The 27,122-nt window shown below is 40.3% G+C and overlaps 1 protein-coding gene across 1 annotated transcript in view; it reads left to right on the top strand.

The window, feature by feature from the left end:
* Window positions 1-27,122, top strand: part of LOC132405152 (protein phosphatase 3 catalytic subunit alpha-like) — a 421,759-nt gene that overhangs the window by 376,248 nt on the left and 18,389 nt on the right. Inside the window, exons 8-12 of the mRNA XM_059989854.1 lie at window positions 2,407-2,501; window positions 12,564-12,689; window positions 20,164-20,241; window positions 21,373-21,457; window positions 26,767-26,864. Of these exons, the coding sequence (XP_059845837.1) occupies window positions 2,407-2,501; window positions 12,564-12,689; window positions 20,164-20,241; window positions 21,373-21,457; window positions 26,767-26,864 (482 nt within the window). The remainder of the gene's footprint in view (window positions 1-2,406; window positions 2,502-12,563; window positions 12,690-20,163; window positions 20,242-21,372; window positions 21,458-26,766; window positions 26,865-27,122) is intronic.

Genomic DNA, 27,122 nt, shown 5'->3' with positions numbered 1-27,122 from the left:
CAATTTTGCATGAGAGTTTCTGGCATAAGATCCGCTCTTTCCTCAATGGCCAAAATTCCTTTTCCTGATATAAAGTGTTACATTCCAACATTGCTGCCATCTGATCCTTCTCCCCATTTTAGCTGATGTTTACATCTATTTAGATCAAAAATGTTTTGGCACAATGAAATAGATTTATAAGAAATATTGCCTATTCTGATGTAAGCTTAAAGAAACAGTAGAATTTGTTACGAAGAAGAAGCCTTGCTTCAAAATACAAACGTTGCTGATTTTAGAAGTGAGCATTAAGTTTGCAATTAACTATCAATTTATCCTGTATTTTGTATATTTTTGAATAAATGCCTTTAGGGACTAGACAGGCTGTTCTCCTTAGAGTGAGGAGTCTGAGGGAAGACCTAATCAAGGTATATAAGAGCTTGAGGGAAATAGTTATGGTCAATGATCACAGTGTTTTTTCCCAAGGTAGGGGAGTTTAAAAATAGAGGTTATATGTTTAAGGTGAGAAGGAAAGGTTTTGAAGGACAAGTTTTTCACACATTGAGTATTTGAAACAGGCTGCAAAGGACGTGATAGAGATGGGTACATTACTATGCTTAAAAGACATTGACAGGTACAAATGACAGGAAAGGTTAAAGAAGTATGGGCTAAATGCAGGCAAATGTGATTTGTCAGGTCGGCAATTTGGTTAGCATGCATGTGTTGTGCAAAGAGCCTGTTTCAGTGCTGTATAACTACAATTCTGTGCTCCAGTTATCACATTAATCTGTTGTGTTAAACATGAATAAGTTGAATTTGTATCCATATTTGAGCAAGAGTTTTGCATATTACTTTGAAACAAAATGAAGAGATGTTGAATCTCTTTTGAAGCTAATTTTGCTTTATATTTACACAGAATTCAAAATCTAGTCTCATGCAGCTTTATTTTAATAATTTTAATTTAGAAGTAAAAAGCCTTTGGGGCCATTAGTGTTGGAACATGATGCCAGATCTGTGAGGATTACCACATTCAGTGCAGATGAGCTAATATCACTTATGCCACACTTATTGTGAAATTAGGTTAACTGACTCAGTTTAATACCTGTTACTGGGCACACCCAGAACAAAAGTATTTTCATGACAATATTGCTTTTGAAAGGACTTCCAGGAAAGTTCTGGCCCAGAACTGGGAATCCAATGCAGCCACTTGCAACACATGACCTTCCTGATTACCCTTTACCACCAACTAATCTCAGACTCTGTTCCCATGACCCACACAGATCTTTGGCCAATTATTCACCCCTGCCTATATTCCAGTCTTAATTCACTATGTAACACCACTTCTTTCCCAATCTGCCAGTTTATCTTGTTCCTGGCCTTCTAACACACCTTCTAACTACCAGCCCCCTCTCAACCCCCACCTGAAATCCCAAAACCTCAGTCCTAGACTTGCACAAAGAAAACCAGCAGCAACCTCTCCCCATCTCCATCGGCCTAACAGTGCTGTAAAGGCTGCTTTCAAAACTGATGAGGCCACAAAAGTTAACCCATTGAGCACATCTATGTGAAATGCTGTCATAGGAAAGAAGTTTCCATCACCAAAGGCTCTCACCACCAATGCTCTTTTCTCACTGCTGTCATCAGGTAGAAGGCACAAGTGCCTAAGGACTCGCACCACCAGGTTCAAGACAGTTACTACCTCTCAACCATCAGGGGATAACTACTCTCATCTATTGAGATGTTCCCATAACCAATGATCTCACCTTAAGGACTCTTTATCTTGCTATTTCATGCTCTCGTTATTTGTTGCTATTTATTTATATTTTGCCTATGGTCTTGCTCTTTCATTGATCCTGTTTATGGTTACTGTTCCATAGATTTGCTGAGTATGTCTGCAGTAAATAGAATCTCAGGGTTGTATGTGGTGATGTGTGCACTCTGATAATAAATTTTACTTCGATTAAATCTCCTCTCGGAGGACAGGCAGAGCACTATGCTTGCCTGGGTATAAGAGGAACATTTTAGTTTCTGCTAGCCCAGACTTAATTCTGCGCCAAACTTATTTTGCAAAGACCTTGTCAAAATCTGTTCCCCATCTCTTCCCTATAAGTCGTGGTCAGTACTGTCACAGGGGCGGCTGATTTTGCAGTGTTGGACCCAGGATCATCGGTGAGCCATAGACTGACCCTTTTGCATACTTACAATGACACAGATCAATTCAAAAGCAGGCCTGAATCAAAATAATTACGCAATTTAAAGCTCTACATTTGACTCCTATTCATTTTGTCACCTTTACTATATTTCAATGTTAGTTTTGATAGTTTTTCTTCATTTAAGGCATATTTATCATTGGATATCTAGCAAGTATGAGAATGAAAAAAAGATTAAATGCAAGTGATAATGTCTGTTATTCATGAATTTATCTTTCAGCTATCGCATGTACAGGAAGAGCCAAACTACGGGTTTCCCATCACTTATCACAATCTTTTCTGCACCAAACTACCTTGATGTTTACAATAACAAAGGTATGGAATTCGGCTGTACACTAAACTACTACAGGACATGGGAGGTTGGAAACAAATGTAAACATTTATCAATTTATGGAAGTGCACTTTTTTTCCTCAGGAACAATCATCATTTATCAATTATCAGGAATAATTATTTCCAAACTCTTTACATCACACCAGTCCAGTTGGTGGTGGTAATGTACCTTTAAGTTGGACTGTCAATCACCATTGAAATTCAGAAGAGCAACAACGTTATTTCAGCATCAATACCAATTTTATTTCCTTGCTTTAAACAGATCTGTGAAGCAGAAAATAACATGGAATTTTAATGGGGAATGGGTGTCATGTGGGCAGGAGAGTGTTGAGTGAAACAATGATGGCATGAGTGTGAGATCCTGCCTATTTTAACTGTCACGGACAATCATATGACCCTGAGCTGTCTGCCACTTAAAGTCAAGTGTTCGTAAAAGGACTTTGACAGCATCATGCAAGTGGTAAGATTGGCAAAGATGGGCAGACTGAGATATTCAACTCTTACTTCTTGCATCTTCTCATTATAAACTTTGTGTACTGTAGGCATTTACCTTTTGTTAGAATTTTCAAATACACTGGTCTGAGTCATAACAAGATCTGCTATTTCACCAAAATAATACCTTTTAATAATACCAAGGGCTGAAAATGAATGTCACTTAACCAATTGGATATGATTTGCTATTAATCATTGATGCTGCAAAGCAACCCACCAGCAGACCGTGCCAGACTTGGTTCCCGGCAGTGTACCAGCAGGTGATTTCAGCCAGATCCCCTTCAAAAGTATGAGGTAGAAGTAGCAGAAGAAATCTGTGAGGAGTTGCATTCATCAAAAGTAGAAAGCTCCCACCTTGCATTGAGTGCTAATCTGAATTTCTGCAACGTAACGATGAGTGGCCAAACCTTGTGGGCAATCTCGACAGAGGCAGCCTGCAAGGTGAACTGCTAAGGAGAAGGGTAACTCTGACATGAACATGAGCAATGTTTATGAAATATGTCTGAACTGTCAAACAAATGCAACTTCTTGGGACTGTTCTCAATGTCAGTTTCATTTTTCAGAATCTACTTCAGTGTTACATCACAGATGTTAAGGATAGTTCTTGTGGCAAATTGAGGAATGTTTCAATTTTAATGAGTGTGACTTTGGCTTTCACACCTGAATTCTGAGAGTACAATCGAGCCTTGCAAATAATTCCCTGGTAACTTCCTGCCATGAGCATCTGTTACACAAGGAAGCCGCCTCATGAGCATTTTTCTTACAACCTCAGGAAGTTTCTATCCCCTCCCGAGAAAATTCTTTCATCCAGCTCCCAATCATTCCTTGACGCAGTCCCCAGCACAAAATGCATTGTTCATATTGTGATTCTGTAATGGTTATCCTGTTGTTTATTTCCTGGCTTTCTTCAGAACGTCAGAGAATGACTAGCGGGGCTTATTTGCATATGGTTTCTGATATCACCTACCACCTCAGTATGCTTGAACAATGACCTATAATTAGCCATACAGCCACAAGGAGCATTATACAACATAAAGCAAGTGCTCAATGAAGATGATGGCTGCATTCTATATGATCCTGACAAAGTGGGTTACATTATTGTGCTCGGCTGCATTCTTAATAAATTGCACAGTGAACTGAACTTAAAGGCATGTATAGCACGAAGAGCCATCACAGAATTAGTTGTGGTTGAGAAAGAATCACCAGAAACATGGATGGACATGGGGAAATTAATTGAATGCACTTGATTGAACTCCTCATGATCTTTTCCTGAAACAGCACCAAAATTCTCTCAGCATTTTCTACCGTTTCTACCTGAATGATCTTTGACATCTTGTAAAGTAAAATGAAACCTTCCTGTTAACAAACTTTTGACCATCTGAGCAAGTAATTTGCAATGAAAAGAATTTATGAGCAGAAGTTCTGGATGTGGTAATATATTGTGTTATTTTTAATTCCGTGTGTAACAAATCACCAAATTACACACCTACCAGAGAGCTGTCCTTAGCACTGCGCCATCTGCTGTTACATGTCACCTTGTTCATCAGTACATGGGATTAATGCAGCATTCAATTATTGCTCCTTAGAAAGATTCTCCTCTCTTCTGTGAGTATTTTTATTTGAAGAGCTTTGCATTTAAATCCATTCGCTGCTCCCTTGCTTGGATGTCCATAAGGACTACCTCCATCAGATACTAAATCAATCATATAGTTCCATCTCTGTGCGTGCCCACCAAACCCCCACATTCTGTCATTCAGTTACCTTTGACCTTGACTCTTCTCGATCCCATTTATTCCGAGAACTGTGACTAACTGGTTTTCTTCTGCCAGATCTACTTTCCCTCTATATGCAAATCTTAATCTACTTCGGATGATGCCTTGTGTCTCGAACTACGGAATATTACTTCAGGGTGTTCTCACACAAATTACAGTATATCCTATTAGTTCAGTGCCTCCTGAGGCATATATTTTTGACCTTAGCATTAATTTGTTTTTGCAATAGTTACTAATGGGTGTAGACATTAAAGGATGGAGAGTGACTGTGAGATTAGAATTGGAATTGTCAGCTTGTCTGAAAAAAGAACATTGCAAACCTAAGGGGCAGAACTGAATGATTCTGTGTTGCATCTCAATGTTGCCATCCTACTGCAGAGCTGTATTTGTAGGGAGTGAGACAAGCTACACTAAATATTGTAGAACTCTGTTGAACCAGTGTTACATTGTCCAACACCTCTTTCACGATGGCTGGAATTTAAGTTTAAGGTGCATTTAATATGGAAAGTCATAATTTGTTTATATTCAGTTTTGTTTTATCAACAATTGCAACACCTTCAAATCCTAGACATAACTTTACATTTGATTTTCTTCCAGAGAAGACAGAATCTGCATTTTAATCAGCCAATGTTGCTGCCTTTTTCAAAGACTGTGCTTATGACATTGTGGGTGGCTTCTCATTATTTCTAAACCCACAGTGATGAGGATTTGTCTCATCTACATTTGACAGGCATTCTACACAGCCTGCTTTTTGCAGCTTAACAAGGGAATGATTATAGTGATGAACTGCACCATTGGGGTTGGAAAGGTTGAATCTCACACTCTGTATATACAGTGCATATAAAAAGTATTCACCCTCCTTTGAAGTTTTCATGGTTTGTTGATTTACAACATTGAATTGCAATGGATTTAATTTGACTTTTTGACAATGGTCAACAGAAAAAGACTCATGTCAAAGTGAAAACAGATCTCCACAAATTGGTCTAAATTTATTACAATTATTAAACACAAAATAATTGACTGCATAATTATTCATGCCCTTCAAGTCAGTATTTATTAGATGTATCTTTGGCAGCAATTACAGCCTTGAGTCTGTGCGGATAGGTCTCTATCAGCTTTGCACATCTGGACACTAATTTTTCCCCATTCTCCTTTACAAAACTGCTTAAGCTCTGTGAGATTGCATGGGGATCACAAGTGAACAGTCCTTTTCAAGTCCAGTCACAAATTCTCAATTGGTTTGAGGTTTGGACTCTGACGTGGCCACTCCAGGACATTAACTTTGTTGGTTTTTTTTAAGCCATTCCTGTATAGCTTTGGCTTTATGCTTGGGGTCATTGTCTTGCTGGAAAACAAATCTTTCCCAAGTTGCAGTTCTCATACAAACGGGTTTTCCTCCAGGATTTCCCTGTATTTTGCTGCATTCATTTACCCTCTGCCTTCACAACCCTTCCAGGGATGGCTGCAGTATAGCATCCCCACAGCATGATGCAGTCACCACCATGCTTCATGGTAGTTATGGTGTGCTTTTGATGACGTGTGGTGTTTGACTTATACCAAACATAGCATTTAATCTGATGGTCAAAAGCTCAATTTTGGTTTCATCAGACTATAGAAGCTTTTTCCTGCTGACTTCAGAGTCTCCCACATGCTTTCTGTCAAGCTCTAGCCGATATTTCATGTGTTTTTTTTTCAACAGTGAATTTCTTTTCGTCCTTCTCCCATAAAGCAACTGTTGAAGCATCTGGGCAACAGCTGTTGGATATTCAGTCTCTCCCATCTCAGCCACTGAAGCTTGTAACTCCTCCAGAGTTAGCATATGTCTCTTGGTGACCCTCCTCATTAATCCCCTTCTTGCATGGTCACTCAGTTTTTGAGGATGGCCTGCTCTAGGCAGATGTACAACTGTGCTATATTCTTATCATTTCTCGATGATTGACTGAACTGTGCTCCAAGCAATCTTTTCTTGTATCCTGACTTGTGCTTTCAATAGCTGTTTCGCAGAGTTGCTTGGAGTGTTCTTTTGTCTTCATGGTGCTTTTTTTGTGGCCTGAATACTGATTCACAAGCAGTTGGACCTTTCAGATACAGGCGTATTTTTACTACAATCATTTGCAACTCCTTAACAGCACACAGGTCTCCAAAACCAGATCTCCATTTAACTAATTATGCGACTTCTAAAACCACTTGGTTGCTCCAGTGATGATTTTCTATGTCATAGTAAGGGGACTAAATACTTACCCAATCAACTATTCTGTGTTTTATATTTGTAATTAATTTAGATCACTCTTAGAGATCTGTTTTCATTTTGACATGAAAGAGTAATTTTCTGTTGCTCGGTATCAAAAAAGCCAAATTAAATCAACTGTGATTCAATGTTGTAAAACAATAAAACATGAAAACTTCCAAGGAGATGAGGTGAATACTTTACGTAGGCACTGTATGTATCTAATGTTGAATAACAAGCTAGACTGATCTGGGACTTTATTTGCATTTAGTGCATTTTGTAACTAACTGTATGATGAGGCTTATAGTTTAATACTGTAGCTTTTCATACTTTTAATTCACCTGCTTTTCTAAAGGAAAAACAATTGCATGCCAATAGCATTTCTTTGCATTATTTCATTTGAAATTGGATTATATGGTACCTTCTTTTTAAATTCTTCAGAATTACGGTTAATTTGTTTCTGCGCCAGTCTAGTAGTTTCTGAGGTAACTAATGATACCAATTAAGAAATCGCCAATCTTTCTACAGGTGGGGCACGAGATTACTGATGGGCTGGTGGATGGATAGTTGTGAAGAGGTGGACTCCTCCTGTGGCTTATGAAGTACATCTGTACTTTATGATGCATGGCCTCAGGGTTCTCAAAACAATCCTGAAGATTTCTTCTCCACTCTAATTGGCTATGGGAAAGATGTCACACTTCTTCAGCAAAGTTTTAACAATTTCTTTTTGCTCTTTGGCCTGATGATCTCCTTGTGATGGGGTTAGAGTGGAGTGTTTGCTTCAAGAGTTTGATGTCAGACAGGTGAATGTGTAGCCAGTGCAACAAGGCCAATTGACGATATTTAGGACCTCAATGCGGGAGTCATTGGCCGGTGGGGGCGGGAATGCTGACAGACTTCTTTTTACTTCCAGTTGATTTGGTAAACTACAGAGATGGCTGTGCTATTTTTCCAGTACCTTGAGATGGATGTTGGCTGGTATCTCGTTCCTACTCTGACCTCTCTTCTCATCTTCATAAACTGCTCCAATAAATTATAATGTAAACTTGAGGAACAGTATCTCAGTTTTCATTTAGGTGCCTTATAGTCTTCTGGCCACATGTCAAAAAATTACACATCATGCCATCTGCTTCCTCTCTTTCAACAGTAGTTAAATTAGAATTGGGTTTAATATCACGTCATATGTCATGAAGTTTGATCTTTTCTGGCAGCAATACGTTGCTAAACATAATAATAAAAACTATAGATTACAATAAGTATCTGTAAAAAATTAAATTAAATTAAATAAGTAGTGCAAAAAGAGAGGGAAAAATACTGAGGCAGTGCTCATGGGTTCATTGTCTGATGGCAGAGAGGAAGAAGCTGTTCCTGAAATGTTGAGTGCCTGTCTTCAGAGTCCTATACCTCCTCCTTTATAGTAGCAATGAGAAATGGCCATGTCTTCTTAAAATAACCTTTGTAGGTCATACCTGAACTTCTTGTATAGTTCTGATCGCTGGTCTGGAATGCCACAGAAGACCATGAATCTCCTGGTTCACCCACTGCTTTGGTTTGGGTATCTCTGGGATGTCTCAAAGGCATACATTCATCCACACAGGTCTTGATGAAGTTGGTGACAACTGTGGTGTATTCATTCAGATTCGAGGATGAATCCCTGAATAGTGTCCAGGCTATCGACTCAAAGCATTCCTGTATACACTCCTCCACCTCCCTGAACCATACCTTCTTGGTCTTCCTTGGTACTGCAGTCGTTAATCTCCGCTTATACTCTGGGAGTAGAAATGCTGCCAAATGATGGGACTTTTCAAAGTGTGGGTATGGGATAACACATTAAATGTTCTAGATGGTGCTATAATAGTGGTCAAGTGGGTTGGCTCCTCTGGTTTCATGGTATGTTGGTGGTAGTTGTTCAGAGACTTCTTCAAGCTGGCCTGGTTGAAATTCTCGTAATGATAAGAAAAGCATCAGGATGCACTATTTCTTGCCTGCTGATTACAGAGCTTAGCTCCTCCAGTGCCTGCTTGACATTGGCCTGAGGTGGAATGTACACTACTACCAAGATGCTGGTGGAAAACTCCCTCAGCAGTTAAAATGGATGACATTTGGCTCCTAGATGTTCCAGGTTGTGTCAACAGTACTGAGTCAGAACTGCCACGTTTGTGCACTGTAAAGCATACTCCACACCTCTTTTGCTTTCACTGAGCTGTCCTGTCTTTGCGGAGAACAGTGAAGTCATCGAGCTGCAGCGCTGCATCTGAAATGGTCGGTGTGAGCCATGTTTCCATGAAGCAAGAACACAGCAGTCCTTGATCTCCTTCTGGTACTGGCAATCTTGCTCTGAGGTCTTCAGTTTTATTTTCTGGAGACAGTACATTTGCCAGCAGGATAGTCGGGAGTGGAAGGCTGAGGCTTCTGCATTTCAATCGTATTTGTAGCCCAGCATGGCATTCCTGCTTCCATTTTCTTCAAGGGGAACTGCACTCACCAGCCGAGTCTGCCATCTGAGTATTGTTGAATTTGAGTATCAATAGATTTTTTAAGGCTCTTAAAATGATACTGTTTACTGAAGTCCTCATGGTTGAGACTGTGGATTTCAGCTGTAGTAGTCCTAAATGGGAATATTTAATAATTCCCATCAGAGGTGCATGCAAATAGATTTCATTCCCTTCATGCATTCACTCTTCCCCAAAACAAGTAAACATGTACATGGGTATGCATACCATTTTTCTTGCCTCTGCATTTGCTTAAGTACATCTGTAATCCTTAACATTCTCCTGTTTTCGTAAAATGTTTTCGCATTGTTAACTTCCTTGATACAGGCTGATTTGATGGACATTTCCAGTTTTGATTTTCTCAACATGGTAATCTTTATGATAAAACCCATGTGGAGAAAAAAAAGAAATTCTTTGTTTCCTTTCTAAATTGTAAAGTTTTAATATTGTGACCTGGCAATTTTTAAGGTCACCGAAACAGAAGGAATACTGTAATTCCTCTGTATTCATCCTATTAAATCTTATAGCATTTAAATATCACTGAATCTTATACTCAAGATAACTCATGTTACACTTTTTGCATTTGACTTTAATATTTAGTATTCTCAGCTTCTGGATCATTTTTTGAGGAAGTGTACCATGACTCTTCCAAAGTCAATATATCCACGTTCAGATGATGAACCCAGACAAGAAGTGCTCTTGATGGGGTTGACCGAGGGTCTATAAGCATAATCCAGTCCCCTTGAGATGAAAGTCAACATGTCTGTAGCCTTTTTGATCTAGTTTTGTATCTGTTCATTAACATTAATTGTTTTGTATATAAAAACTCATAAATCACATTCAACACAGTTTCTACTTTCTCCATTAGTAAAGAAATATTCTAATTTACTTCAAATCCTAACTAGATGAATTTACATTTGATTTTTCTCTTGTTCCCATTATGCTGCTCCACATTATTGCATTATACTTTAGTATACCTAGATATATTTGAACTAATAATAATTTTTCTTGCATTATGGCCTTTCAATAAAGTTGTATTAATTCCTACTCACATGAAATGCATTCACAGAACAGCTGTGAACCTGAAAGTGTTGTGTTAATAAGAGACAAGTGAATGCTTATAGGTTAAAATTCCCTTCCCTGCTATTTATAGAAAGGTCACTTAAGCCACTTATTTTAAATAATGCCTCCATTAAAAAAAACCTTCAGCTTAAGTCCATCAATAATACATTCATAATCCAACATTTTTGAGGGCATTTATTTAACAGATTCTAAAAATAACATAGGGATCGTATGACGGTTATACAGAATGTTTTTGGGTATTGTGCTCTCAATTTTCCTCATTTCCTTACTGATACGGATGCACCAGATAAACTCTCTGTATCCAAGGCGACAGGTAAATGATCTACTTACAGATTTGTGTACAGTGCTATTTGATGCTACCAAGGATGATGGCTCTCCTGCTGATTATCACTGTTTACTAGTGAGGCAGTGAATGGGCAGATATGTGTATTCCACAGCTCTGTTGTCCCATGATCAGTAAGTCATTTGATAAGAACAGAACTTTCATCCCAATACGTATTCACTTCACCACTATACTGCTTGTATAATCACAACTGTCAAAAATCATGCCGGTGATAATAAACCTGATTCTGATTATGATAATAATCTATTACGTATTTGTAAACACATTTATGATGTAGTTGTTAGAGTAATCATTGAACATACCCTTAAAGCATCTAATAAGGAATTAAACAGATATCATTAGTAATATACTGAGGCTGATGTGAGAGCCTTGAATTTGAACACGAGAATTTAATGGATCAACAATGAGATATTTCAGTAGTCTCATGTGCTGCTTTAGTTAACTTAACTGAAAAGTGGGTCTAGATACTTTCCCACAAACTTACAAAAGAAGCAAACTTTATTTCAAATGTATTATTTTACTGGAACAATGATGTTTCAGATCAGAATCATCTTATTATCACAGATGTACATATGTCATGAAATTTGTTTTGCAGCAGCAGTAGTACTGTGCAGTACATTAAAATTATGAACAATTACAATAAGAATATATAAAAAATATAGAACCAAATGTGAGCAAAATACCGAGGTAGTGTCCAGGGGTTCATGGGCCATTTAGAAATTTGATGGTAGAGGGAAAGAAGCTGTTCCTAAGACACTTAGAGCTCATCTTCAAGCTCTTGTATTAATCATCTGCAGCTTTTTCCAGTCCTGTGCAGAGGCTTCTCCATGTTGGACGAGGATGCAACCAGTCAGAATGCTCTCTAGGGTAAATCTCCAAAGAATTGGTAGAGTCGGTGATGTACCAGATCTTCTCAAGCCCCTAATGAAATATACCCACTGGCGTACCTTCTTCATAATTGCATCAATATGTTGCACCCAGGATAGATCTTCAGAGATATTAACACCCCGAAGCTTGAAGCTGCTCACCCTTTCCCAGCTGGCCCCTCATTGTGGTCTGATGTGAGTTCCCTCAAGTTCCCCTTCCAGAAGTCCCCAGTCAGATCCTTGGTCTTACTGACATTGAGTGCAAGGTTGTTACGAGACCTCTCAACTAGCCAATCTGCCTCACTCATGTGCACCCAGTCATCACTATGTGAGACTCTGCCAATAACCGTTGTGCCATCAGCGAAGGTATAGGTGGCATTTGAGCTATGCCCAACAACATAGTTGTGAGTGTAAAGTGAATAGAGCAGTAGGCTAAACACACGTCCTCGAGGAGCGCCTGTTTTATACATTAATTACAGAAGTATTAAAGTATTATATTATTCAACCTGTACAATAAGTGTCAAGCTTGAGGCTGTGAGTGCAAACTAACAAACCATGAGTAAACTAACAGTTCAAAAGTACTAAACAGAGTATGAAATATTTTGAGACAATGCAAGTTCTTGAAAATTCTGATATGAATATGCATTATTTAGCTTCAAAATTTATCATCCAAGAAATAGTGTATGGAGGTTTTGTAGTTGTCACTATAAAACTGACTCATGGAGGTGTATACTTAACTGTCTGTCAATACTTTTCTGTACTTCATTTCAGCTGCAGTATTGAAATATGAAAACAATGTTATGAATATTCGGCAATTCAATTGTTCTCCCCATCCTTACTGGCTACCAAATTTTATGGATGTTTTTACTTGGTCTTTACCATTTGTTGGTGAAAAAGGTATGTGAATGGAATTTTAAAATATGAAACTTTTAAGGCTTCTCAATAGTCATAATTTATAATGCATATTAGTCCATTGACTCGATATATTTCAATGTTGATATTATTGGTAAAGCATTTTAGACTATTCAGTAAGTTAGAACAAATTGTTTTAGATTAACTGAGCAACAATGGAACAATAAGTATGCAGGAAAATAAGATCTGATTCATGGGTAGGAATCTGCAAATGGCAGATCTCTGGGCAAGGGTAGCTTGCAACCAAGGTGCAGGGAAATGAAAGCACATTGGGTAAGTAACACGGGGATTTGTAGTGATCATGTGAGAAGTGCTTACAATGAAAGGGGAATTGCAATCGTGTTTATTGGCATCACAATTGGATTTGTTATATACGGTGTATAATATCTAAACTATTATGCAGTGGATTCCTTTCTCATCCACATTGAAGGGATATTCTTAAAGTGATATGAGTGCAACCCATTGCATCCACATTCCTGCATCCATTCAGTCCCGGTGAAACTATGAACTTACACTCCCTGCTGTTCTCTCACTAAAGAGAATGATACATAATTATTTTAAGTATATTTCTATTGCAGTTTGTCCTACTGTAGATATTTCTGCTTTTGCTTGGAAATATCTTTGATGCATAGAAGTTAATTGCCATTGTGACTTATGTTACGTATCCCGTAACTGGATAACTCACCAGCAAAGATAGAGAGGTCCGTTGGAGTCTGATGGGACTATTTTCCAACGTTTTATTGAAAAGGGGAGCACAAAAAGCAGGGTTAATACAAACATTCAGATCGTATATGTCAGTAAAACTCAATCTAAAACGCGGGTATAGCAATAATCATCATTATGAAATAATCTCGACTGTTGTCTAGGGGATAATATATTGTCCGTTGGAAATATAAAAGTCACTCAGAAGTCTGCAGACTTTTGCCCTCCGGCTGGGTTTCACGTGTTTTAGAGGGATCGGTGAGAACGAAAAAGAAGACTTGCCCGTGTCTTTATGATCACTCCGTTAAAATCAGGGGAGCGTTGGTTTTTCCCGTTGTTAGTTCGAAGTCCTTCTCGGTATTATCAGCCACCCGCTCCCCAGGCAAAGGAGTTAGGAGCACACGTGGTGTTGAGTGGCTTCCAGCTCTCCCAGGAGCATTGAGCGAGCAAGTTCCTCTGGTGCATCGCTAGGGTACTGCCTCCTGCAGTCCGCTTTTATCTTTACTTGTAGAGTTGTAGCTGTCCATCAAAGTAGGGGGATGCAATCTCCCTCCCCCACTTTGCCCGAGGGTGTTCATGTCCATGCTTGCTGTCACGTAGTACGGACACACAGGTGCCTCTAAGAACAATGGTCAGAACCGTTGCATTGTCTCTCACTTCCGAGACCCGAATTAATAGCGATCTTGCGATTCTCCGGAAGAAGGGGGCTGCTCCCGCTCCTTCGGCCCCTCAGAGCTGTGGTACCTTCATAACACCTCCCCTCTAAAACCGCGTTTTTTTACCAGCGGTTAAAAACGGAGTTGTACAGTGTCTTACAGGATTACACAATACCCAAGCTTTTTCTCTTCACAGAATACTACCGTTATACATTCAAGTCAGTATCTAAATAGTTAACGATTACAGTGCCCCTTTCTTTAATATCTTAAAATCGCATACCGTACTAAAGACTTGTAGCATCAGACTTCAATTCAATAATCATCTATTTATTATTATTATTTTTTTTCACAACAAAACTAAGGAGGTGTGACCTTAGCTTAGGTGCATTTAAAAAAGTTTATGCGAACACTGATCGTTTCAGTCGTTTTACGTAACCAGCAGGTCTCCAAAAGGGGCTGTCTTTATTATTCACAGCCTTTGGCACAAACCCGTTCACCCTGCTTGGCTGTTTAACAATGGCATCTCCATTAACCGTCGCCTCTTTCTCGGCAAGCCCCCCCCCCCCCCGTGGGGAACGAGTAATTTTTCATGGTGAACTCCCGCCAGCCTCGTTCATCGGGGTTATTTTTGCAACACCATACCCCAAACTTAGACCCTTTCCACCCAATTCTTCCATTTTTCCCGGGTGGCTGGCCCTTTTATCAGTCCCCTTCAGGCTATTGGTGTTTGATTCGAACTCTTCGCTCAAGTAGTCTGTCGAAGGCAACCTTTTCACACCCCATCCTGCCATAACAATAGAGTGGGTGGCCCCGCTATTCCCCGGCTCACTCTGTGAGCGATCTGCCAGGTTTAAGATTTCTTCCTTCGATTTGGAAACTACAGACTTTTCGTTTCCTTCGCTAACAATCCTCACCCCCCCCCCCCCATTCTTAAATTCTGCGTTAACTTTGAACCCACCTTCGAGTACAAACACCGGGGAACTCACACTTCCCCGGCTCCCACCCGGGGAAGGCGCAACCCTGCGAGCTGAAACAACCTCCTCGGCCCTTTCAGCAGACCCCTTCGAGGCAAGGGTACCCTTTCCATCTAGGACTGCCCTCACCTCATTATCGGGAACACCTTTAGAACTCTCAAATTCTTCAAACAATTCTGCCAAACCAGACAGATCATCCATGTCCAACTCTGGACCTTTTAACAGCTTTATCTGTTTCTCATCTTTATTTCCTACCTTTAGGACCTTTCTCTTCGCTAAGGGCAGATCTATCTCCTCTCCCTTACCCCCTTTCACTTTACTACTCTTCGTCTTACCACCCTCTAAACCCTCATGGCAAAGACGTCAGCAAAGACGTCTCGGCCAAATCAAAACTGGCCAGATTTAAACTGCTCTCGTTCACAGCTCTCTCTTTCGACATGCTGCAAGTGACCGCGACGGCGAGATGGTCCTTGGGCACTAGGGACGGGGCCACCATACTCGCCGGTCGCCAGGTCGGCAGCATGGCTGACCAAACCTTACCCCCTGCTAAGTCGTTTCCCAGCAGGATGTCCACGTCAGCTCTCGGGAACTCTGATGGCACCCCTATTTCAACTGATCCATACAATCCAGAATGACCTTATATAAGGGCACCATTTCTATCCTTTTATTTATTCCTTCCACCTTTACCATGCCCGTTTCCCGACCAAATTCTAGTACCTTACGGCTAACCAGGGATAGTTCAGCGCCCGTATCCCTCCAGATTCGTACGGGAACTGGTGTGTCTCCCTCCGTCACAGACACGGTTCCGTGTGACAGACAACTCTCAGAGCCTTCTCGTACTCTGTCTACCCTCGGCTCTCTGGTCGATTTACTGATTACCACGGCACACCTGATAGGGACTGCGGCTTTCCCTCTTCCTATCTCCTTTCTCGGAGCAAAGCATCGAGATGCAATGTGCCCCTCCTTTCCACAATTAAAACAGGTCAAACCCGGAACCCTCTGGCCGTCTTGCCTTTCCCCCTCTCTCTCTTGCCTTTCCCTCTCTCTCTCAACCCTTTCTCTCTCAGCCGCTTCCAGCTCTTTTAACTTAATTTCACGTCCCAACTTCAATTTCTCCACCTCTAACTGAACCATCCCACTTGATGGTACCTTTTCAGGGATATCTCCCAATACCTCAGCTTCAAACAACTTCTTCCCAATGTAATACTGGGTTATGGCCCTTCGTACCTCCCGCTTTTTCATGGACGGCCTCACTTCTGTGAGGTTCAACCCCTTCGCTAAATTTAACAAGTCTGATTTGCTGGCGGCCTCTAGCGCCCCTGCCGTCAGGTTTTCCATAAATTCACCCACGTCCATCTTTGCTGGTTTCCCGTCTGGCTACCCGCGTAACCAGATTCAAGTTTTGGACTACAAGCCCGATTCACTGGCCTCCCAATTTGGTGTCAAATCCCGAGACGAGAAACCCCAAGTAGTTACGTATCCCGTAACTGGATAACTCACCAGCAAAGATAGAGAGGTCCGTTGGGAGTCTGATGGCACTATTTTCTAACGTTTTATTCAAAAGGGGAGCACAAAAAGCAGGGTTAATACAAACACTCAGATCGTATATGTCAGTAAAACTCAATCTAAAACGCGGGTATAGCAATAATCATCATTATGAAATAATCTCGACTGTTGTCTAGGGGATAATATATTGTCCGTTGGAAATATAAAAGTCACTCAGAAGTCTGCAGACTTTTGCCCTCCGGCTGGGTTTCACGTGTTTTAGAGGGATCGGTGAGAACGAAAAAGAAGACTTGCCCGTGTCTTTATGATCACTCCGTTAAAATCAGGGGAGCGTTGGTTTTTCCCGTTGTTAGTTCAAAGTCCTTCTCGGTAGTATCAGCCACCCGCTCCCCAGGCAAAGGAGTTAGGAGCACACGTGGCGTTGAGTGGCTTCCAGCTCTCCCAGGAGCATTGAGCGAGCAAGTTCCTCTGGTGCATCGCTAGGGTACTGCCTCCTGCAGTCCATTTTTATCTTTACTTGCAGAGTTGTAGCTGTCCATTAAAGTAGGGGGATGCAATCTCCACCCCCACTTTGCCCGAGGGTGTTCATGTCCATGCTTGCTGTCACGTAGTAGGGACACACAGGTGCCTCTAAGAACAATGGTCAGAACCCTTTGCATTGTCTCTCACTTCCGAGACCCGAATTAAAGCGATCTTGCGATTCTCCGGAAGGAGGGGGCTGCTCCCGCTCCTTCAGCCCCTCAGAGCTGTGGTACCTTCATAACACTTACCTCGAGTGTAGCAGCACCACTACATTTTGTGGGCTTCAAACACATTGCTCCTTGGTGAGGCTAGTCTACAATTGCTCCAAAAGTATCACTTCCCTGATGCCTCTCAGAATAATTTCCCAGCATATGTTCTGCTCACTTTGCCTATATATGCAGGAACATGGAAAGAAATGTGAGTAAATGTAGGTCATTTGGTCCTGCCATTCAACATGATCATGGCTGATCTGCCCCAGGCCTCAACTGCTCTTCTGTGTCAGTTCTAAACAGTTCTAAATCCTTAAATCTGATGATTGAGTCTTTATAACCCTCTGGTGTGGAGAATTCCAAAGATCCACTATACTCAGTGAGAAGAAATTTATTGATTCTTATTTTATTGAGATACAACATGGATTAAGCCCTTCTGGCCCTTTGAGCCATGCTGCCCAAAAAACCCTGATTTAACCCTAGCATAATTACAGGACAACTTACAATGACCAATTAGCCTACCAACTAGTACATCGTTGGACTGTGGGAGGAAACTAGAACACCCGAAGTACATACAAACTCCTTATCTACAACAGTGGGAATTGAAACTGGGTCGTTGGTACTGTAAGACATTGTGCTAACTACTATGCTACCTTGCCACCCTGATTCTGTGCACCTTGGTAATAAGTCACTGCCTGCTAATCTTGTAACTGCGTGGTCTGAAGTGTTGCTGTGTAATTATGCTCCCAAAGGGAAATGACTACTGGAGTATCATGGATGGGAATAGCTGGGTATCGTTGGCACCTTGATGTCAACACAATGTCTTTGAATTAAAGGTCCAAGGTTCAAGAATATTTATTGTCATTTTTCAGTACACGAGTGTAAGGAGAATGAATGATCGCTACTCCAGATCTGATACAGTTTAAAAACCTCAATAAGCATAAAACAACAATAAATATAAATACAATCCTATGAAATGCGACATACAAGTAACTGTTGAGTATGGCTCTATATACATAAGATTAGCTTATATACTGACTGATTTCATATGTGTGCGTATATATATATATATATATATATATATATATACACATACACACATACATATCTATAAATATATATATAAAAGGTGATGGTGAGAGGGTATTGGGAAGGGTTAATGGGTGGAAGTTTTGGTCAGCCTAATGGCTTGGGAGGAGGAACTGTTTTTGAGTCTAGTGGTCTTGGTGTGGATGCTACATTGCCTCTTCCCTGATAGGAGCAGGACAAACAGTCCAGAAGCAGGGTGCATGAGTGCATTGTGGTATTGCTGGCATTTTCCAGCAATGCTTTGAATATATGTCCTTGATGGTAGGTTTGCTGGTACACCTGATACACCAATGGCAAACTTCACAAACCTAGGAAGTCAGAAAGCATCAAATACTTGCAGAAAGTAGACTTCATACAATTCACTGAGTAAATAAACTGCATGTTATTGATCACTTTAGATAACGTAGGCAAGGAAAGTATTCTGACCTCTAAATGCAGTCTTTCATGGCTGTTGCATGGCTGAGGTTCATATTGTGTTTCATGTAGATTGTTAACACTCTGTGTACTTACAGCTGGTAAAAAATGGGCCATTATTCTTCCAAATATTGCATGATGGGTAAAAGGGACTCACACAAGCACAATCAGGGGTGCATGCACTCACGTTATTTTGAGCACAATTTGGCTTCATTTGATCTCAAGCTGTTTTCTACATTTATATTAATTCCCTTAGACTCTACAACCTCTAGTTTTATGTTCAGATAATTGTTAAAGAATGTGAAACGTGCTTCCTTTAAACCTCTTTTAATCTTTTGAGCTACAAGTTTTATTGCATTTGTTTTTCTTCAGCACTTGTAAGCTTGCCTTTCAGAATCACTTTTCTTTGGAACAAGGTCATTCCAAGGAACGACAATGTATCACTAGTAAAATTTTCCCTTTACTGACAAATTCTCAGAATGTTTATACTTGTTAACACTCTACTGTTTCAAAGAGCAATAATTTGTATCTTAAAATATATATGCCTTTCCCTAAATCATTTACTTTATAGATCCAGATACCTTAAACCTTTAGACTCACCAGATAATTAGTAAATACTGTTAAAGAAGGCCATTCAATAATTAATGAATAGTATGGTAAAATTACATTTTATTCAAAAGAATCCTCAGTAATATTTCCTCAGCTCCTGTTCCCTAAAGTTGTATATTTTTTCTGACCACTGCTCTAAATTGACTGATCACCAATTTCATTTTTTTTTACAGTTCCTGCCCCTTTGAAGAAATAATTAGGGACATTATTTCCATATAAAACCCTTAGCTTTTCCAGTCTTTGTGTAGAATTCAAATTTTAATATTTAGCTTTGAGAATCTGACTCTGGCCGTGATTAGTGTGTTTGTAACTATAACTACATTCAAACTTCAGACTAAGTATCCGATCATACGTTGGACTGTTTTGGATCAATATAATTTTAAACAATCCAGTGCACAACAGACAAAACCATGACTTGCAACTTGAGGTGAATAGTTAGTGCTGTCAGTATTTGATTCCAGTGTATTACAAGACCACAACACTTACAATAGAATCCAATTAGATAAAAATGTAACATCTTAACTTTTATTGGAAGACAGTAGTTTTTCTTCCATATTCTTTATTTATCCCTCTCTTCATAATTCTATTAGTTTAATTTTGATACAAAGCATTGTAAGTGCACAAGCACAGCCTGGAATTTGCTGTTCTGTCTGATTCTCATCAGGTTTCATTACCAGCTTCAGCACTAGAAAAACGCAACACAGGACTTGATGTATGAAATTCAAAGGACTTTATGACATTATGATTAAATTTACATTCAATTCTATCCTTGTTTCAGTGACAGAGATGTTGGTGAATGTTCTAAATATCTGCTCTGATGATGAACTCATGACAGACGGAGATGAGATATTTGATGGTAGGAACTTTTTGTTAAGTTACCAAGTGTTGGATGGTCAAGGAGGAACAGTACCACTGTCATATAAATTACCTTTTACTGAAAACACGTAGCACGATCTGTAAAACTCTTTGCAATAAAATACATTACATAGCCCTGTAACATAGCAAGACATTTAATTAAAGGGAGATTATAAGAAGAGCTGGTGAACCAGGTGTATTTTAAAGAGTGTCTTAAAGGATTGAGTGTGTCAGGGTTCTAAGTAGGGAACACCAGAACAGGGCTTAGAGGTCTGAAAATAAGAGACCAAACACAAGACAAAGGTGAACGGAACATATTGTTCCTGATTGAGATTAAAAAAATAATTCAGGTCATGTCATTGAATGGGACTAAAATAGAGGAGCAGTGAAGGAGGGTAATCTGGTCAAACATTGTGCAGAGAGTTTGAAAAAGATATGAGAGACCTGGACACAGAGTATGTAATTTACGACTTTAATAAAGTGACTGCACTGAAAACCTAAATGAAGAAGATCTGTCAAGAGGCTGCATGTAATTGTGTTTTAAAGGAAGAGTCAGAAAATGCCGGAAATATTCTCAGGTCAGACAGCACCTACAGAGAGAGAAATGGATTTAACATTTTGTGTTGGTAAGCATTCTCAAGAACTAGATAAAGTTAGAAATTAATATTTTGAATGCAGATGATGGCTAGCAGTTTAGTCGAAATAAAGCCCAAGAGCTGGAGGTGGACTGCGTTCGTGAGGCGAGTTATTAGAAGCATTGCTAAAAGGCAGGTTCAAGTCTAGGGCAAGGATCAAAGTAGGATGAAGAATTGTGGAAGTAGCTGAATATAGATTCTGTGATAAAATAATTTAGAGCTGGGGTTGCAATAAGCAGAGAAGTGGTAATGGCAACAGATAAAGATCATGTTACTAAAATAATGCTAGAGTAGAAAAGATCTGAGAGAGATCAAATTGCTTCATAGGTTTTAGTGGTTTAACTTCATAGAAGTATTAATTTTCATTTAGCCTTTGTTCACAGTTAGGGACTTTGGTTAAAGCTTATTTTCATATTAGTTTTATATTTTGTTACATAGAAGTATAGAGTCATGTGAGTTAGGCTTATATTGTCTAAACTAGACTCTTTCCTTCCAAGCAAATGCTGCTGCAGCTCGAAAAGAGGTTATCAGGAACAAAATTCGAGCGATTGGCAAAATGGCGAGAGTGTTTTCTGTGCTCAGGTAAGAAGAGTGCATGTCATAACTGAAACACTTCTCTGTAATATGCAAGGCATCTAATTTTTGAAACTTCATCAAAAGATTGAATAATTCATTCACAAAAATAAAAACTTATTAAATAATTAAGCTTCTATGGGGATAAATACTATTTATGAAAAATAATTGAAAACTTGAATTTATTTTTGTTAACTATATTATGAATTATATTGTTCATCTAAAGAAATGTTTAAAAATTAGAATTTAAAATAACTTCAGCATGTTCTTCATCTTTATGGTAGTCAACACCAAGAATGACATGCTTCCACTCCAGTTCTCAGTGTCTTGAGGTGGCTGAATCTGCACACTCTGCCACAGGGAGTGCTGGTGACAGGGCAGGAGGTCAGATCATGCATGCCTTCCTTGCTGGTGAACGGCTTCTGGGTACTCTAGTCTGTGTTTTCCCAGATGCTCCTTCTCCAGTTCAGATAGTCATGAGCCAAATATGCCCGTGAGTTGCTGATAATGGTGAATGTTTTTCAAGGAGTCTGAGAATGTCTATGAAATATTTTTCTTACTTGCCATAACAGAGTTTAAAGTAGTATGTTTATTTTGGGTATTTAGTTATGAACAAATGAACTATATGGCTACTGATAGAGCTGGATTACCTGAGCTTTGGTGTTGACATTGTTGGCTTGTGAGAGGATACTGATGTTGATTCATTTATCTTGTCAAAGGATTCACAGAATTTTGCACAGACAGAATTGGTGATGTCTCTCCAGCTTGAGGAAGGCTGTCCATGTTTCTAGCACGTGTAAGAGGGTGGAGATTATTTTGAAATAAATCCCCTTTCCTTCAATCACTTGAAGCTTATCCCACTTTGTTCATATTGACTCAGTGACGTGGATCAATTCACACATCTCCGTTTTGTATTTTATCCACCATGAGTCCACCTGTTCCTACAGCCTATGGCTGCTTGATGTCCGCTGCTTTCATTTTGTTTTGCAAACTACACTTGTAGCTTGTCATTGCCTGCATAGAACTTACATCTTGTGATCATTAATATATCTCAGTATTTGCATTTGCTCTTGCTCTTGCAAATGTTTCTTGAACTGGAAGAAGTTATTGATGTCTCAAGGGTATCAAAAACTTTTTCCAATCCAAGAAACATCTATACATGGCCCTTTCTTTCTGTCCCTTAACTGGTTTAATATCTAAACATCCGCTTCTGCTTAATCTTAGAAACTTGGATTTTTTAAATCCTTTTTTTTGGATAATTTTGTGTGACAATTTCGAATTTTCCCCTCATTCTTCTCATGAAATGTTATATCACGTCCTCTGAATGTTGAACAGCTTAGCAATGAGAAAAACTTACACTATTTATCCCTCAAAACTTTTCAATGTCTGAAATGTCATTGACCACAATAAAGATCTATTACGACTGGACTAAGTGTAACTTAAGATATCAAACACAGTCAGACTTTCCATGAATCCTTCCTAACTACATGGGATTCTCAGAACTACATAGACCACTAGGCAATGCATTTTTACTGATTTTGAGTACTTTTTACAAACTTAATACATATTGTCACTCATAACATTCAAAGGGACAAAAGATTTGTTATCATTTTTCTTACTGAAAATCATTTTCCATTAATCTGTTCACACACTTAGATCATAACATGAAAGCTGGGCTCTTTTGAAATCTGTTCACAGTCAAAATATATCATCAGATTTTGTTAGAAACCAATACGTCACCAAATCCCAGATTAGCAAAACATTATCTCTAACATGACCATATTTCAGAATCTGAGTTTTATAGTTTAAAAGTGCCTCATTTGGATCTAAATTAAAAGCAAGTTCTTGAATTGAAAAAAAAACACGAATCTTAAAACAAACCAGAAATATTCAGCAATTGGTGGTACCTGTGTAGAAAAAAGGTTAACATTTAGGTCAGTGGACCTTCAGTTAAATTATTAGGATGGGTGGAGAAGGAAGCCATCCAGCTGATGATACATTATCTGCCTTATATCTGGCTACCAGGCAGTTTTGAGAATACAACCATAAAGATCATGTAGAAACCATGAGATACAGAATGGTGCTAGAAGTATGCTATCATATGTTTACAGAAAGGTTGCTTTTACTCAGTTTGTAAACCCGTGTTTATTGCATGGAGCGACTGAGGAGAACCCAAGTGCAGGACACACGCACAGAGACTGGGTTGGGATTCTTACTTGGACTTGAACGTTGACTAGGACTCGGAGCCTGGACTTGGACTCGGGGCCTGGACTTGAACTTGACTAGGACACTGAACCTGGACTTGGACTTGACTTGGACACCAAACCGGAACTCAGAACTTGGACACAGAGCCAGGACTCGAACTTGGACACCAAGATGGCAACACCATATAACGACAAACAATTCGTATCATGGCTCGGAGCAGCGGTAAATGGCCTGCAATACTCAGCCAGACACAGGACAACAAAAACCAATAACCACACTCCATTCGCATCTCGACTCCGGGTAGAAAATGAAGCGTCAAACGGCCAGCAAACTGAGCTGGACAGCAGGCTCTCGGCTCAACCCAGGAACTGCGGACGGCAGGCTCTCGACTCGACCCAGGAACTGCGGACGGCAGACTCTCGACTCAACCCAGGAACTGCGGATGACAGGCTCTTGACTCGACCCAGGAACTGCAGATGACAGGCTCTCAACTCGACCCAAGAACTGCGGACGGCAGACTCTCGACTCAACCCAGGAACTGCGGACGACAGGCTCTCGACTCAACCCAAGAACTGCGGACGGCAGACTCTCGACTCGACTCAGGAACTGCAGACGGCAGACTCTCGACTTGACTCAGGAACTGCGGACGGCAGACTCTCGACTCAACCCAAGAACTGCGGACGGCAGACTCTCGACTCGACTCAGGAACTGCGGACAGCAGACTCTCGACTCGACCCAGGAACTGCAGACAACAGGCTCTCAACTCGACCCAGGAACTGCAGACGACAGGCTCTCGACTCAACCCAAGAACTGCGGACGGCAGACTCTCGACTCGACTCAGGAACTGCGGACGGCAGACTCTCGACTCAACCCAAGAACTGCGGACGGCAGACTCTCGACTCGACTCAGGAACTGCGGACGGCAGTCTCTCGACTCGACCCAGGAACTGCGGACGGCAGACTCTCGACTCAACCCAGGAACTGCGGACGGCAGGCTCTCTACTCGACCCAGGAACTGCAGACAACAGGCTCTCAACTCGACCCAGGAACTGTAGACGACAGGCTCTCGACTCAACCCAAGAACTGCGGACGGCAGACTCTCGACTCGACTCAGGAACTGCGGACAGCAGACTCTCGACTCGACCCAGGAACTGCAGACAACAGGCTCTCAACTCGACCCAGGAACTGCAGACGACAGGCTCTCGACTCAACCCAGGAACTGTAGACGACAGGCTCTCGACTCGACTCAGGAACTGTGGATGACAGGCTCTTTAACTCGACCCAGGAACAGTGGCCCAGAACGAGCATAGCCACACTGCTGAGGTGACAAACCAGCAGTGAGTAGATGTAGGCCGGAGTTCTTATGCTGCCAGTTAGGATGAGGCACAGGTGCCCTAATCAAGGAACCCAGTGGAATACAGGGAAAAGGAAGTTAACTGAAATGAGGAGTCAATGGACCAGACCATGACAGTGTTAGCTTCCAGTGATAGGTTCCTTTAATTCTCCTGCTGGATTCTTTGTGGTTTGCCATCTGAATCAACAATCTGGGAAGCTGAATCAGCAAATTTGCAGGCAACACCAAGTTTGGGAGCAGAGTGGACAGTTAGGAAGGCTATCAAATCTTGCAACAGGATCTGGACCAGCTGGAAAAATAGGCTGAAAAATGGCATATGAAATTTAATGCAGCCAAGTGTGAGGTGTTGCACTTTGGGAGGACAAACAAAATGAACGATAGGGTACTCAGCAGTGAAATAGAACAGAGATTTCTGGGAATGCAGATCCATAATTTATTGAAAGTGGCATCATAGGTAGATAAGGTCATAACGAGAGCAGTTGGTACATTGCCCTTCATAAATCAAATTATTGAGTACAGGAGTTGGGATGTTTTGCTGAAGATGTATAAAACTTTGGTGAGGTTAAATTTGGAGTATTGTGTGCAGGTTTGGTCACCTTCCCTCAGGAAAGATATCAATAAGATTGAAAGTGTACAGAGGAAATTTTCAGGATTGTTGCTGGGATTTGAGGACCTCAGTTACAGGAATGGTTGAGTAAATCTGCAGCGTAGGAGAATGAGGAAAGATTTAATAGAGGTAAACAAAATTATGACAGGTGCAGATAGAGGAAATGCAAGCAGGCTTTTTCCACCATGGTTGGGTGAAGCTAAAACTAGAGGTCATGGGTTGAAGGTTGAAAGGTGACATATTTAAGGGAACCTGAGGGGGGACTTCTTCACTTAAAAAATGTTGCAAGTATGGAATAAACTGCTAAGTGAAAGTGGTAGAAATGGGTTAAATTTCAATATTTAAGACAAGTTTGAATATGTACGTGGATGAGAAGGGTATTGAGAGCTATGGTCCAGGTGTGGGTTGATGGGATTATGCAGAATAACAGTTCAGCACAGATTAGAAGTGCCAAAGAGCTGGTTTTTGTGCTATAGTGCTCTTTGACTCTGACTCCATCCCTACTCTCATAAGTACCCTCAGTCTTTGTCTTTTTACACTGTTGCAAAGAAATCCTTTGCAAATTTGAGAACATCACCTCACTTTTTATCCAAAAATATTTCAGTGCTTGGGAATCCAGAAATATTGCGGTATTGTATTCAACAATTTAAGATGTCATGTCATTCCTGTTTGTGTCAGGTTTGAAGTTCTGTCATTTGCCTGTAAGATTAATTCTGTTACCTGATCTGCTGGATATTTCCAGCATTTTCCTCTGTTTCAGATTTCCAACAGCTACTGCATTCTGCTCCTTACAGTTCCAGGTTGCTGATGGAAGACAGCCATCATCTCCACACTGCCATAATACCTCCTTTGTTTTCCCTAGTTCTCTCTGCAAGTTAAAGCATGCTAGCTTTCTTGCTTCTGCCATTCTGATGAGGTATTTTTGAACTGAAATGAACATTCTCCTTCTTTTCAGAAAGAATATCATCTGCTAATCATTACCAATAACACACTTAACATTCAGCTAGTGGATGGATTTTGGCTTTGTGATAAATAACCTCACCGCTGTATGCAAGAAACATTTTCTCACTTTGCTCACATAATTTGAGCTTAAATTTAGGGAGATCTATGACTTTAAAAAAAATCACACTTTATTTGCTTTTTTTTCCCCCAGAGAGGAGAGTGAGAGTGTTTTAACTTTGAAAGGTCTGACTCCAACCGGTATGCTGCCTAGTGGAGTGCTGTCAGGAGGCAAGCAGACTTTACAAAGCGGTAGGTGTGCTTTGCCCAACATCCTTGCCAAAAATCTACTGTGCTAAGTGCTGCTCCCCTTATGACCTTTTGTATTATTATCCAGCAGTTTTTGTAGGTGGTTTTTAAAAAATTATAAAACGTGTTGCAATTCCATAGGAATAATCAGACCTTTACTTCATGAACCTCAAAATGTTCACCAAGTAAGGATTACACATGTATGTTAAATCTACGTGGAAAGCAAATAAAACTGCAGATGTTAAAATCTAAAGCAACCAC

Source organism: Hypanus sabinus, chromosome 15 (genome assembly GCF_030144855.1).
Source record: "Hypanus sabinus isolate sHypSab1 chromosome 15, sHypSab1.hap1, whole genome shotgun sequence".
In the NCBI taxonomy this organism is placed as follows: domain Eukaryota; kingdom Metazoa; phylum Chordata; class Chondrichthyes; order Myliobatiformes; family Dasyatidae; genus Hypanus; species Hypanus sabinus.
Note: the sequence above shows the minus strand (reverse complement) of the source record. Positions and strands in the feature narration are given on the sequence as shown.